At 35.4% G+C, this 15124-nt stretch overlaps 1 protein-coding gene across 1 annotated transcript in view; it reads right to left on the bottom strand.

The window, feature by feature from the left end:
* Window positions 1-8661: 8661 nt before the first annotated feature.
* Window positions 8662-15124, bottom strand: part of LOC126967281 (transcription factor SOX-14-like) — a 31194-nt gene continuing 24731 nt past the window's right edge. Inside the window, exons 2-3 of the mRNA XM_050811757.1 lie at window positions 9492-9783; window positions 8662-8929 (exon numbers count right to left, since the gene is read on the bottom strand). Coding sequence (XP_050667714.1) covers window positions 8762-8929; window positions 9492-9783 — 460 coding nt within the window. The 3' untranslated portion in view covers window positions 8662-8761. The remainder of the gene's footprint in view (window positions 8930-9491; window positions 9784-15124) is intronic.

Here is a 15124-nt window from a genome sequence, read left to right as displayed (position 1 = left end):
ACACACTTTTTTTTAAAAAAGAATGACATAACTGATAAAATAGTAGCACATTCACAATAATTAAAAGTAATTGTTATATTAAGAATTATTTATTTAACACTCTTTCAATTATATCTCTTTGTTGCACATTTTCGCAGAAACTGTACCTAATCTGTACCTAACACTAAGCATACTTAGGATTATTTAAACTTTGTTTTGAGTTATGATAATTTTTTTTGGCAGATGTTGATTGATTTAATTATGTTAATTTAAATTTCTTGAGATGCTTTCCGTGATATTCTTGCTTCTTTCGTCATGTTTCTGTGGTCGTATAACTTGATTTCTAAAAACTGCAAAAAATTCCGTAAAATGTGTAAATCTCTCGGCGATTTCAAAGATTGTATGTATTCATAATCCAACATTATGTTGTCCTTGTATTAGATATGTTACTTTGTTTTCGGGAACAGTAACGACTGAATCCCAAACTTAGATCCTAACTTATACATTCTCTCTATCTGGTTGACCATAACACTATGCTATCTTTCTATTCAGTCTACATCCGACATTACTACCATTAATCTCTGGTAAGTGTTACTTAAGTTTTGTTTCTATTTATAATTGGAATACTTTTTGCGTCTTTTAAGTAAATAAATAAATTATTTAATTTAATATTTGTAGTGAATATGTCTACCTTGGACAAATAACCCAGTTGGGCAGGTCTAATTTCGGGAAAGAGGTGACCCGTCGAATGCAACTCGGATGGGCTGCCTTCGGGAAGCTGCGTAAAATCTTCTCCTCCAAAATACTACAGTGTTTGTAGACGAAGGTCTTTAACCAGTATGTGTTGCCAGTGATGACATACAAAAGGCAGACGTGGTCGCTAACTATGGGCCTTATGAGGAAGCTCATTGTCACTCAGAGGCAATGTAGAGGGCTATGCTTGGAGTTTCCTTACGAGGTCCAATCAGAAATTTGGAAATCCGTAGGAGAACTAAAGTAACCGAGGGTAGGGCACATAGCTCGACGGACAGATGGCCGTTGGGGCACTAATGTCCTCGAATGGCGACCGGAAGACGTAGTGTTGGTAGGCCCCCCATAAGCTGGACCGACGATATGGTCAAGTTTTCCGGCTTAAATGATGATGATCATTTTACATAGATGATATGTGGTTTTGGGGTTTTGATATAAGAGATCACTATTTTAGTATCCCTCTTACGGCCGATCCCAATATACTATCTACAGATAGAGATAAATTACTACCTTTTACTGTCAGTAATTAGCTTTCAATAATCTGAAGCTGTCCCAATATACCCGATAAGTCATTCTTATCGCCTTATATTGGGACGCGTGAATTGCAATTTCCATATAAACTTCTATTGCTGGTAAGCTATACGTCCTTCCATTGACAGACAGCGTGTACGAATAAGATGAGTTACCGTCGATTAGTTTATTAGTACAGAAATGTCAACGATAGTTACGATTTTTATCTCAAGTGAGAGATAGACTGAATATTGGCCGTTAGTTACTGATTGTCATCCGCGAATCAGTTCATAATTAATACCTATACTTGAACATCAAAACCATCATATCCTAACTGTGAACCCTATCTTATTACTTTCGGTTTTTACTTCCCATCCACCCTTATAACGTTTGCATTCATAGTTATGAATTAAACTCTGCAGTTAATCCAATCTGATTTTCGATTTCTTTAAACAGCTTGTAAAACAGCTTTTCATTTCTAGAATTTCGATTATTTGAGAGAAAACTGCAAACGACATATTGCTTTATAAGGACTTTAATTGCCTGTATAGTATGCAATCCTTTTCATAAATTGAATAAACCGTAGTCTTTCAGACTATTTCGGTGTCTGGTTATATTGAAACCAAGTACATCATCTCATACTATACTTATCTTTATCTAGGTTAGCCAATGAAAAGACCCTTTTGACTTATCAATCACACTATCTATGTTATGACACTCTGTCAAGCTTTTCGTATATAATTTAAATTTTAGTCACATCGTAGGTACAGCTTAGTTGATCAACTTGTTGGTATCAAGTAGAACTATTATTATTCCTCTAATATTATTGTCTCCAACTAGTTACATATTATGAAGATTATCTTAATAAATTATTAATTATTTTTCACATTAACCGTACAACTTAGGTACTTAAAATAAATAAACTCGAACCAAAGTTGAAAACAAAATTTATGTACGATGCGGGACTCGAAATCGCGACCTCTCGCGTTCACAATTTTTAATTGTTTAGATTTGAAAAAGCGACATCTTATTTCCTAATATACAAATATTGGGGTTGACCAGGTTATCAACTGTAAGGTAGACCCTGTAGATAAAGCCTCAACCTGAGAGTTGAACAAGATATACAAGATTTAGCAAAGATACGTCACTCGAACGGTTGGCTCAGTGGAAAGTCGCGGGTTCGAGTCCAGCATCGTTCATAAATTTTGTTTTCAAATTTAATTGGTGTAATTAATCCCAGAAGTGAGGGTTATCACTTTAAAAAATAACAAATTGTTTATATCAAACCATTATATGTGATTAATATTTTGATTAAAAAAAGATTGCAAAATCCGTTTTTTAATGATTTCCCAAACATGAATAGGTATGCCTTAACTTAAGCGGTACGTATATTTCTGTGGGCAGTCGCGAATTGACAAAATGAAGCTTTCCATTTGTTCTAGAATAACATTATATAGGTATAATTTTGTACAAACAGACAATGTGTTGTTCAGTGTTTATTCGTTTATAATTGAGGAGTTTCGGATTAGTGTCCCTCCCTGTTTCGACGCTGCCGACTCTCAAGAGGACTCGAGAGGTTCAAGAGTGCTTCGGAGTATATTGTACTCAACACATGTCGCTTTCTATTAGTGTTTTAATTTTCTACGCGCCGTATTGATTTTTATCTGTATTGTGTTTGGTTTTTTATGTTCATTATTAAAGGATGAACTATTAAGGGCTACTACTTCGAAGCTTTTGTCATCACTGTTATTACCACTAAAGACATTCTTGATGAGGGTAGAGTTAAATAAATGATAATGTTTTTCGTCGCGTTCATATCTGGCAATACACAACCGCAAGGTTAGCAAGGAATTTCCAGCGTAGTTACTTTGTGAATCTACTGCCGGCTGCATAATTCATGAACCGATAAGACGTAGGGACCATACCAAATGAACTGGATTGAAATCCAGTCATTTGGTATGGTATAGATCATATCCTCACCTGAAAAGCCAGCAACGTATATCGAAGACCACTGATATTGCAGACGTTAAAGGGCAGATCTTTTCAGTCACATTCACAGTCGCAGGTCCAGCCACATATGAAGTATTTTTCTCTTCTGGTCTGGTGCAGTTCAGAAACAGAATGTATAATTTTACCGCGTGCAATGCAACAATCATCAGGGATCTGTTCTCTGTAAACGAGACGATCACTTGTAGTTGCGTAGACACGTTGTTTCGCTGTGCGGCTTCTAGCGATTTTATCGCGGGGAGTGTTCCGAAAAGCTGTTAGACCTGATCCTTGCGGACCAATTCTACTTTGCAACATAAGCCATAAACTTATTAACATCCTTACCTCTACATCTGGATAAATGACGTCCATCGACCGTGCGGTTTTTAAGAATTTACTAACAAACTTAAAAATTCAAAAACTCATGCGGTTTATGTACCGTACGCCTGTGTTTTTGGCATTCTTCTGGTGCTGCACGAGTGCGGGCGTCAGTGATCTCTTCCCACCAGGTGACCGTACCCAGCATTGTCCCACACTATTAATGTGACTTATATAAACGTCAAAATTGTTTAAAAATATTTTAACACACACGAGGACACATTTTTCGAGGGATCACTGACTCCGAAGATACAGTTTTCATTAGTTTCGTGGTCAGGGCCGAGGGTCCACAAATACAAATAACAAATTTGGATTATATAATTAATCCAAATTTTGTATAATTAGAAGTGAGGTTATTGCTTCATAAACATCAAATTGTTTAGATTTTGAAAGAGCGATATCTGAAGTCAATTTCATGATATGCAATTATTTGGGTTGAGCAGGTTATTATATCTATAAAGGAGATCCTGTAGATGAAGCCACAACCATGAGAGTTGAACAAGATGGAATATCTTGTTTACTTTGTTTAAAATTTACAGCCCATGCGTTCTCAAAGGGTTGGCTCAGTTCGAATGAGCGTTCGGACGGAACCCGAGAGGTTGCGAGTTCAAGTTCCGCATCGTTCATAAATTTTGGTGACAATTTTAATTTGACTGGGCTGTTTGCGCACTTAGCCTCTTGATATTGGGACATTGTGCGAGTCAGTTAATCTCCTTATTCCAACCAGCCCAGACCTTCCCTGAAAGATATCAGCCTTTTTTAGCTGCAGGCATCCGGGAGCGATACTGGAGATAGGAGAATTTGTGCCACGCTCCTGCTCTCTGTAAGCACATGCAGTGGTGTTTCTTCTGCCTCCATGCATCCCCGGCATAAAGCACTGTGCGTCACACCTATGGTAAATAGATGCTTGTTTAAGGGAAAGTGGCCGGTAATGACACCTATAATTTTGCGTACTTTATCACTGTCTGGTCAACTTGCGAGCAATCCTCTTTGATGCCACTGGAACTGCATTCTTTGCTTGCCTACATCCAACACCGTTTTTTTTACGTACCTGGTGTTCTGTGATCACCGCCGCCCACATTCTCCTGCAACACCAGAGGAATCACAGGGGCGTAGCCAGTATTTAAGGAAGGTGTACGCCGCTTTTTTTGAAGGTACCTATGTCGTATCGTCCCGGAAAGACCGTACGTTTCTCCATTCTCTTAAAGTTAGATTGGGTTTCTTCAGTAACTGTGCGCATCCATGCTTTGATCTGGGCATGAGCTATGGGTAGTAGTGGTTCCGGTTCATATACTACAGCCTCAGCTCCCATTTTGGCTTGTTCGTCTGCAGCATCATTACCTACTGAATTGCTGTGTCTTTTGATCCATTGCATTATCCCACTTTATTGATTGAGATTAATATTTGTGTAATGCAAGGTTGATTATCAGTCTGACCATAAGGCTAGGGTTACTATGGATGCGAGTTCTGACAAAAAATTGTTCTGACGAGTTCTGACGGATTCGTCAGAAGAAACTAATGCCTGGTATCCAATGACAGTGTTTACACTGGCAACGACGAACGCGTCAGAACAAATTTTCGTCAGAACTCGCATCCATAGTAACCCTAGCCTTAGTCTTACTAACCACCCACCCCTACAGGATTGACAAGCAACCCCAAATTTAACCATCAAATAGAAGTATATTAAGCAATATGTACTTGAAGATTTGTAATAATCAAACCGCAGTAATTTTAAAGAGATTTTATTAACTGTATTTCAATAAAAAAATAATAAAAATAAACAAAATTACTAATAAGTACTGCGTAAGTAACAGAGTAAGATTAACAGTTCTTAGTTTCTAAATATTAGATAAACTACAATATGATTAAAAATTAAAAAAACTTAAGAAAACATGTATTTACTTTATTGTAACAAAAAATACAATATGTACACATAATATTTGGTTGTCATATATTATATGCTCTCCAATTTGTACGTAGAACTTATGATTCTAAAATTTAAAAAAAAAAAAACGCTTTTTAAAGGTAATGTGTAAACATTACTGTGTTTCGGTCTGAAGGGCGCCGTCGAAGCTAGTGAAACTTACTGGGCTAATGCTGATTAACATCTTATGTCTCAAGGTGACGAGAGCAATTGTAGTGCCGCTCAGAATTTTATCAATTACCATCAGAGATGAACGTCCTGCTCGTCTCGTCCCTTATTTTCATAAAAAAAAGTTGATTGAGTTGTTGAGTTGTAATATTAGTTTTTGCGTAATAGATACATTTTTATTATTAATTTAGCTAGCCCGGCGTTTCGTCACCTTTTCAGAGCAAAATTTCAGGATGATTGCAAAGGTCACGAAACATCGGGCTAGCAATAGTAACAATAAAAATGTCACTTTCCTAAGCGAATCCGCACTCTCTGATCCGGTACGGTGTAAATCGGCGCGATTTTGGCGCTCGCGCAGCGTTCTGTCTATGCGTATTTTTTTACGTGTAGCAATAGATTGCTTATAGCTAGGATGATTTGAGTTAATGTATCAGAAATCTATTAACACAAGCTATCCGACCATGCAAAATACACCATTATGAAAAAAAAATTAGGGTCAAAACTTCGTGAGGAATATAGTGCACTACGGCACACTCGGTTTTGGTGTATCTGAAAAATCTGTTACATTTACACGCGTTTTAATCCGTTAAAAAGTGCTTTATTTATATGTGTAACACTCTCATTCATCAATATTACTATTTATTTTAATATAAATATATACATAATGAATTCATGAATTAATAAAATGTATGAAGGGCAATTTAATGTACCTAATGCAATAAGAATACAAAAAAATAAAAATGTTTTAACTTTTTCGGTAGTTACGGGTGTTTTAAAATTAACACGAATTTTACGAATACACAAAGTTGTAATGTAATTTCAAATTTCTGCTGATGAATATAACATGTTATCAAAAAAAGATTTCTTAGGTATTTGTTGTAAATGTCAATAAAATAAAATTAATTTGTTATATTCATAAAATCAACGGTAGCCATGAATACGTTCTTACAACAAAAGAAGAATCGAAATCTGCAAGAGCCTTGCAAACTTCAAGACATGCCGAACTTCTTCTTAAAGGCAGAAATTCGAGTGTTTCACCAAAATAACAACGTCACAATTATACTAAACTTAGTACATTTCTATTAAACCTTAGATAAAGGATTGGTCTCCGCTACGCTCCAACTAGATACCACTACCTAAGAACAATAGCTTTTTGATTACGGCAACTAGTAGATGCTTGTGTGCGTGGCATCTTTCAAATTATGTTACATACGCTTCGTGTTATTTTACATTGAAATTAATAAAATATAAAATACTTACTGATGGTAATATGTGATCCCAGTGCCTTTATTATTTCTAGTAGTATTATTTTTACAAAGATTTACTGCGCAACGCGGCATTTTAGTTTCAATTATTAGCAAAGTTTAACCGAACATGTGGCACGTCACGCATTGTTCGAGACTGGCTCGAGTACGCCCACTTGCGCAGTGGAGAGCAATCCTTAATCGAAGTATTCAACTAAATATTATATAGTGTGATATGTTTTCTATTCGAAAAGTATTTATTATGCTTATATTTTTCTTTCTGTATTGATCTCTGATACAACTTCTTTAACACTCAAATTTGAGGTTTAAAGCTTTGTTCAAACTAAGGCGATTAACGCGCGGGACGCGGGACGGAAGTCGCTCGCGCGGATTGTGTCAGCCAACCTGTATGGACGTGTTCAAATTGACGCGTGTAGTCCTCAAATTGAAGCGAAACAAGAGCGTGACGCCCGGCGGGATATTTTTATCCCACAATGCATAATGTTTCTCCACTGAAGAACCAAAAATGACACGCGGGAAGTCGCGTCAGTTTGAGAGGCTAAGCGTGCGAGCGAATTGCTCTAAAACGCGTCCCGCGTCCTGCGCGTAATTCGCCTCAGTTTGAACAGAGCTTTATGTTAATAAAAAATACATTACGTTAAATGTCGGGAAATCAATGTTTTGACATATTAAAACCGTTTAAAGGAACACGGTAAAAATCGAGTTCTAACAAAATATACATGGGCAAAGTAGTCATAGTAATGTTAGGTAATTATCTACATATTTTGTACATTGCCAATTAATTATTATAGTATGAATAATTTCGTTTTATTTCTAATTACTTACAGCATGAGTAAACTAGGGCCTCTTATGAAGAGTTGGTAGTAGTAATAGAAACTGTACTATGGGGCAACATATAGTACACTTAGTACAAGTACACATACCCATAGTAAACTTCCTATGGTACCTCCAGAGAATAATATACTGTAAAAATTTAATTCAGATTGAATGTAATAAGTTTGCTAAAACACTATCATTTAAAAATGGCTATAGCCCAATTCCGCACTAATCTAGGTTATCTAAATTTGTCTATACAAGTACAGCTATGTTCCTTAACTATTAACGAAACAATTTATACATATATACGTATATTTACATAATAATCAACAAAACACAATTAATATTTAAGCAGGGAAGACAAAGTTTTGAACTATATTAACGAAATAATTCAAAACATTCAACATTTTAAAATACGCAACAAATATTTAATGATTGAATTAAAATAAATGTTAGAAATAATTTTAAGAACTTATTAAGATTTAAATCAAAATTTAATTAAAGTATAACGATGGCATCATAAAAAAATGGTTGGACAACAATTTCGCCTGAAAACAAAAAAAAAACATTTTGTCTTTACCGATGTCACGCAGCGGAAAGACTTTGGGATCTTTTGAACATTCTTAATACGCACTAAGATTCTAATTGTCACAGAGAACTTTTCTCGGCTTGTGGAACATTGACAATTTCAGTCTTCACATTAATTTTTAAAAAAATCTGAGACACACTGTATCACTCTAACTCACTCTTTCATTTGAGGGTCAAAACATTTCTTGATCACCACTAACAGATAATTAAGAACGTTACTCAAACTGTTGGATCCCAATGCATAATGCATTAAGATCTTGACACTTCAATGTCCATAGGGGAATATCCAACGTGTTCTTGTGTACTCTTAAATACTATCTGGCGTGCTATCCCTCTCTGTGGATGTGGAGGGTCGCTCCCAGTGCGCGTACGGGCGCGCCGGGAGCGCGACCGGCCTTCATATGACGTGCTGCGGAGGCTCCTCGTCACTCTTCATGAGGACGTAGGCCAGGGGACGCTTGAGGTCTGGTGGAGGCGGCGAGGGGCTCCTGCGGGGGGGACACCCGCAGGGGGAAAGTGCGCTGTTGTACAACGCGCTGCTGTAGAGGGCGCCACCGTACAGTGCCTGCAATATGAAATATATTAGAGGGGTGTTTACCTGACGATAAAACGTAAAGTTTGTACCAGTGGGAGTCTCCTTTGCACAGGTTGCCAGCTAGATTATGGGTACCACAACGGCGATTAGTTCTGCCGTGAAGCAGTAATGTGTAAGCATTATAATGTTTCGGTCTGAAGGGCGCCGTAGCTAGTGAAATTACTAGAAAAATAAGACTTAACATGTTATGTCTCAAGGTGATGAGCGCAATTGTAGTGCCGCTCAGAATTTTTGGGTTTTTACAAGAATCCTGTATTGCGAAACTGAAGTAGCAGTGGGTAAGTCACATAGTTCGACGGACAGATGGCCAGTGGGGCAGAAAAGTCCTCGAAGGCAGGTACCGGAGACGCAATGTTGGTAGGCCCCCCACAAGATGGACCAATGATCTAGTCGAGACCATGGGAATACGTTGGATGAGAGCAGCGCAACTCGAGCCTTTGGTGTTTCATTTAAGGTACATTCTTTCTTCTTCTCATGTCTCAATAAAAGCTTTCGAACGAATTTCGTATTATTTACCAGTTCATAATTTTACCTGTAAATGAGCAAGTTCAGCTGCTAGTTTCCCTTCGTCAGATATCTTTGCAAAGGGATAAAATGGGTAAGGCAGAGGTGGGAATAGCCTGCCCAGGTCTGGCTTGTCCGGTAGCAGATGGTGGGACATCGGCATCTGCGGCATGGGCTGCGGCAGAGGTGTCATCAGCCGAGGAACCGGAGCCATGAGGCCGCTGATGTTAAACCCAAATTTGGGCTCCTTCTTTACCAAGGCTTTGGGTTTCCTTCTTGGACGGTATTTGTAGTCGGGATGCTCTTTCATGTGTAGAGCTCTGGAAAGAGGAGGTAGTTGCAGAAAATTGAAATTTACACAAATTAAATTTGAAAACAAAATGAATGATGCGGGATTGTTAAAGTGTTAAATAACAGATACATTAGATTTGAAAGAGCGACATCTCAATTCTATTTCCTAATATGCAAATATTGGGGTTGAGCAGGTTATCGATTGTAAAGTAGACCTTGTAGATGAAGCCACAACCTGAGAGTTGAACAAAGCATACAAGATTTATTAACGATAGGTCACTTGAACGCATTGCTCAGTGGAGCACTCGCATGGAACGCAATAAATCGCGAGTTCGAGTCCCGCATCGTTCATAAATTCTGTTTTCAAATTTAATTTGTGTAATTAATCCCAGAGGTGAGGATTATCACTTAAAAAAAATTGTTCAAATTGAAATTTATTTGATTAATGATGATAAGGCAGGTTTCAATTAAATCCCTACTAATATTATAAATGTGAATGTATGTTTGCTTGTTACGCTTTTACGCCAGACCTAATGAACCGATTTTGATAAAATTTGGTACAGTGATAGACTAGACCTTTGAAAAGGCCATAGTCTACATTTTATCCATGGAAAATCCATGGTTCCCGCGGGATTTGTGAAAAACTGAAATTTTCGTCGATTAGCTATAACTATACCAATAGTAGGTTTAGTTTGGCATAGCAATCGTCCTCGAAATAAGATTCATATAATATGTTGGGAACAGGAGCGAAAACGGGAACTGGAACTGGAATAGGACATGAGATAATTTTCAATTCCAAACTTGCCTTATTTTTAAAAACTCTTTATCTAAGCGGACGAAGTCGCGGGCATCAGTTAGTAATTTAATAAAAGAACGTATATTAATATATAAATATTTATGTATAAATTGAGTATAAGTAATTGTTTAATTGTAATTGTAAACGTGTATAAAATATTGTTTTTATTTTCAATTAGCTTTTTAAAGTAATCTGAATGAGCTTTTTTGTAAAGATAAATTTGTTCCTAGATCATTAAAAATCAGCTAAGGGCATGTTACCCATAATCTAATTGTGAATTTTAAATCACATATTCAAAAAAACAAATTAAAATAATCACAATCTATATACGCTTTAAGATAACTTAAGAAATCTACTAATTTAAAAACGGCAGTGACAGCCTACCACGCCTACGCATAAACGTGGCTAAACTACGGCGTCATACTGTGGGGCAACAGTGTAGATGCACACGAACTCTTTTTTTACAGAAAAAATGTATTCGTGCAAATATTAAACAAAGAGAAAGCTGCAAACCTCATTTTCATAAACTAAATATTCTTACATTACCGTGCATATATATATATACTCGAAATATGTAAGTTTGGAAGAAAACACCCAAATCTATACACTAAAATCATAGACGTGCCCCGACACAACACACCTCGCTATAAAAATAATCTTATGCAAACTAAATCTAGATTAACATTACACAGTTCCGGTCCCTACCCAATGTCAGTTAAAATTTATAGTAAGTTCGGTTTAAAGACATTTATTCTCATAAGATTTAACATAAAATCACTTACATGAGAATTTTACATAAATATACAATATAATATTACTTTAGGTTTCAATGACCAAGCATGAAAAACAAACAAAGTGAACAATTACAAAAAATGAAGGTACGAAAAAATTCTCAACATAAGAACATCAACATGTTTTATATTTATCCGGAATAAGAAGGACTGGATGTGGCTAACGACTTACAAAGATAACAGTTGAAGTAAACTAAAATAATACCTACGGTTTGAACAATAATACAAATATGAAAACTTAAAACAAATAGGTACATGTTTATATGAGTGGTTGTGTATTCGAGCATTTTTTTAAATTATATTATTTATTTTATTCGTAACAAAGTTAAGATGAAAAAATACTTAGAATGAAGTATAATTATTACCTATATTAAATAGTGTTGTTTATAATAATATGTGCTTTAAGTTTTTTTTTAAATAATGCCGTACTTTTAATTTATTTTATAGTATTTGGAAGTTTATTATAAATCTGAATAAGTCGTAAGTTAAGTTCCTTTTATCGTCATTAGTTCTTGGTGGACGTAGCATTAAGTCATTACAACTTCTTAAGTTTTTTTCTTGGGAATACTTCTTTTTTTTAAACATTAATTCTGTGTGTATTTCGTTAGTAAATATTTTTCGAATAAGAATATATGTGTAATATTTATATGTTTATGTTACGTCCATTATTTTAGTTTCTTTATATACTTTGCTCGTTGGTGTCAGAAAATCATATCTAAATAATACTTTTATAAGTTTATTTTGTGCAGTTTAGATTACATTTATATTAGTTCTGGCAGCTGAACCCCAGATTTCAACCAAATAATCAATATGTGATTTTACGAGAGAGTTATAAATGATATAAGGTAGATACATTTCGGGGGAGACAACGTGCTATACTACGCAGTGTTCCAGTAAGGGATGTCAGCTTAGACTTTACCTTATCAATGTGAGGTTTCCATGTTAAATGTTTGTCTAATAAAAGGCCTAGATATTTTTCACTATCTGTTCTTTTAATTAATTGGTTATTAATTTTTAATGGTAAATGATTTGGAATTTTTTTATTTTTAGCGGCAAATATTACATAATGGGTTTTTGATATGTTTATCGTCAGTAAATTACACTGAAACAATACATTGAGCAGGTTTAGGTCATCTTGTGCGTCTTTTATGATTGGCTCAATTTTATGACGAAAATAAAAAAGGCTAGTGTCATCTGCATGTAGTGATAGCGTTCCTTTGAGCTGCAATTTACTAATGTTATTTATATAAATCAGAAATAACAATGGTCCTTTTATTGAGCCTTGAGAAACTCCATAAAGTACAGTTTCCTGACTGCTTTCATACTTGCCAAGTTTGACTACTTCTTGGCGATCCGTCAAGTACGATTTAAAAAATTTGTGAGCTACGCCAGTGATACCAATATCATTTATTTTATCAAGAATAATTTTGTGGCTAACTGTATCGAATGCTTTTTTTAGGTCTATAAATATGCCAATTCTATATTTCCTATCATCAATGTTATTTTTTAATTTTGTTACCAAATCTGCTGCAGCTGAAAGAGTATTAGATTTCGGTCTAAAACCATATTGCTTACTAAATAAGAAATTTATAGATTTTAAGTATGTCTCAATTCGATCGTATAAAACACGCTCAAAAATTTTAGACAATACTGGAAGAACTGAAATGGGTCGATAATTTCCTGGCTCTTGTTGTGATCCAGACTTGTGAATAGGCGTCACTTTTGCAATTTCTAGACTACTTGGAAATATGCCTTGCTTTAAACAGGTATTTATTATTATTTATGCACTTTGTAAGTTCATCGGCTAATAACGGCATGATGCATTTTATTGACTTAGTATTAATAGTATCGATACCTGCACTTGTATTAGAGTCTAAGTTTTTTATTAGAGTAATTACTTTATCTACTGTTGCTGATTTAATAGTACTGAGACCTGGGTACGTAACATTAGAGTCCATACTAGCATTTGTGTAGGTTTTATTGTTATGGTACTTTATAGGGATATCTTCCGCTAATTTTGAACCAACAGTAGAAAAGAAATCGTTAAAAGCCTGGCAGATATCATTTCCATTCAGAAATACCGTGTCTTTATGTTTTAGTTTAGTACGGTACGGATTGTACTTGATTTTTATTGTGATTCAGAGAATTTATTAAACTCCACATTTTAGAAGGCTTATGTCGACAATTGAAGAACTTCTTGTGATAGTAATCCGCTTTTAATTTTTGGATTCTGATTGCAACGGCACTCTTAGCTTTTATAAAATTGGTTGCGATGCTTTTAGCTTCAGGATTTTTTTTATGTTGATGCCATAGTGTGTTCTTACGATTAATATGATCTAATATTTTAGTTTTATTTATCCAGTCTTGCTTCGGTGGATTACTAATTTTAGTGCGTTTTGTTTTGTTTTGTTTAATTAATGTCCATATTTTACCCTCTAAAATGTTGTAATCATGGTTATTGTTGAATATTTTGGTATTGCGAACGTAAAAATAGAGCTTTTTATAATCTACCACTTCATAATGTATATTTTTTTTTGCTTCTGGTCGATATTTCCTTACTTCAAAATAAATCTGTTTGTGGTCCGACATCGATGATTCAATAACAGCTAAGTGAAACCCATTTTCATTCAAGTTGGTAGAGAGTTACCAGAACACTTAAAAGCCGAACTATTAAAAAATACAAAACCTATTTGAAAAAGTTACTTTTGGAAAAAAGTTACTATTCTATTAATTAATCTAAAAAGTCGTTCATTGCTATGCCTTACGAGGTGCATGTAATAATTATTTAGTACTACTATTTTGTTTAGTAACTAAGTCGCATGTAACTCAACTTAATTATATAAAAAAAAAATAAAAAAAAAATATGCATAAAATAAAAACTCATAATAGTATTTTTTTGTAATAAGTATTTATTACATTTTGTGTCGAAGATGCATGGGCCTTCGATAGCTTCACAAAAATCAACAACTACTTCTCGGTTCTCGCAATCATAGTCAGCTACTTATAATAAGTTATTAATACCTTCTGTGAATATTGTTTTGTCTTCTAATGAATACAAGCCACGTGGTCGTCACAAATTTCCTTCTAAGCAATTCGTTTAAAATCAAAATTCGAGTCAGATAAGCCGTCATATCGCACGCCCATATCCAATTTGCAACAATTCACGAGTCGTAACTCGATTCACAATCGAGTTTTAACTTTATAACGTCATTGTATAGCATAAGTTTTACAACAATACTCGACAATAAAACGCCGCTGGCCAGAATAACATTATTATTTATGCAATAAAGCGTACAATTGTCGCGAGCGCCCGCCGCCCTTAAAACAACAATGTCAATCGAACAATACTCGGATTATTGCATTGTCCTGTCACAATCGAGTGACACTCAACACCCATCACTATGTGCTGCATAACTGCGATCAAAAGTAAACCTTACTGAAATAAATTTAAGGTGTAAATTTGCTTAATGGATTCTGTGGTTAGAACTTATCGTGTCGGTGTACCAGTGGACAGAGCGTCCGATTATGCGGAGCTTTGAGATAGAATCGCGATTGTCAGCGAGACGATTGTAATTATTCGAATCGAGTATGTGCCAGTGTTGAGGGTGGCTGCTGGGTGCTGGCTACTGGCCACTGGCTGCGGGTCGCCGGGTGATAGTTGAGGTTGCGAATTATGTTTGCTGAACATTGCTTTCATCGCTTGAAACCAGCAATATACTTATTTGGTGATTTATAAATGCTATGAATATATTATTATTATATTCATTGTAGATTCAGTACAGT

This window comes from Leptidea sinapis, chromosome 12, assembly GCF_905404315.1.
Source record: "Leptidea sinapis chromosome 12, ilLepSina1.1, whole genome shotgun sequence".
Classification (NCBI taxonomy): domain Eukaryota; kingdom Metazoa; phylum Arthropoda; class Insecta; order Lepidoptera; family Pieridae; genus Leptidea; species Leptidea sinapis.
This window is presented reverse-complemented; position numbering and strand designations above follow the sequence as displayed.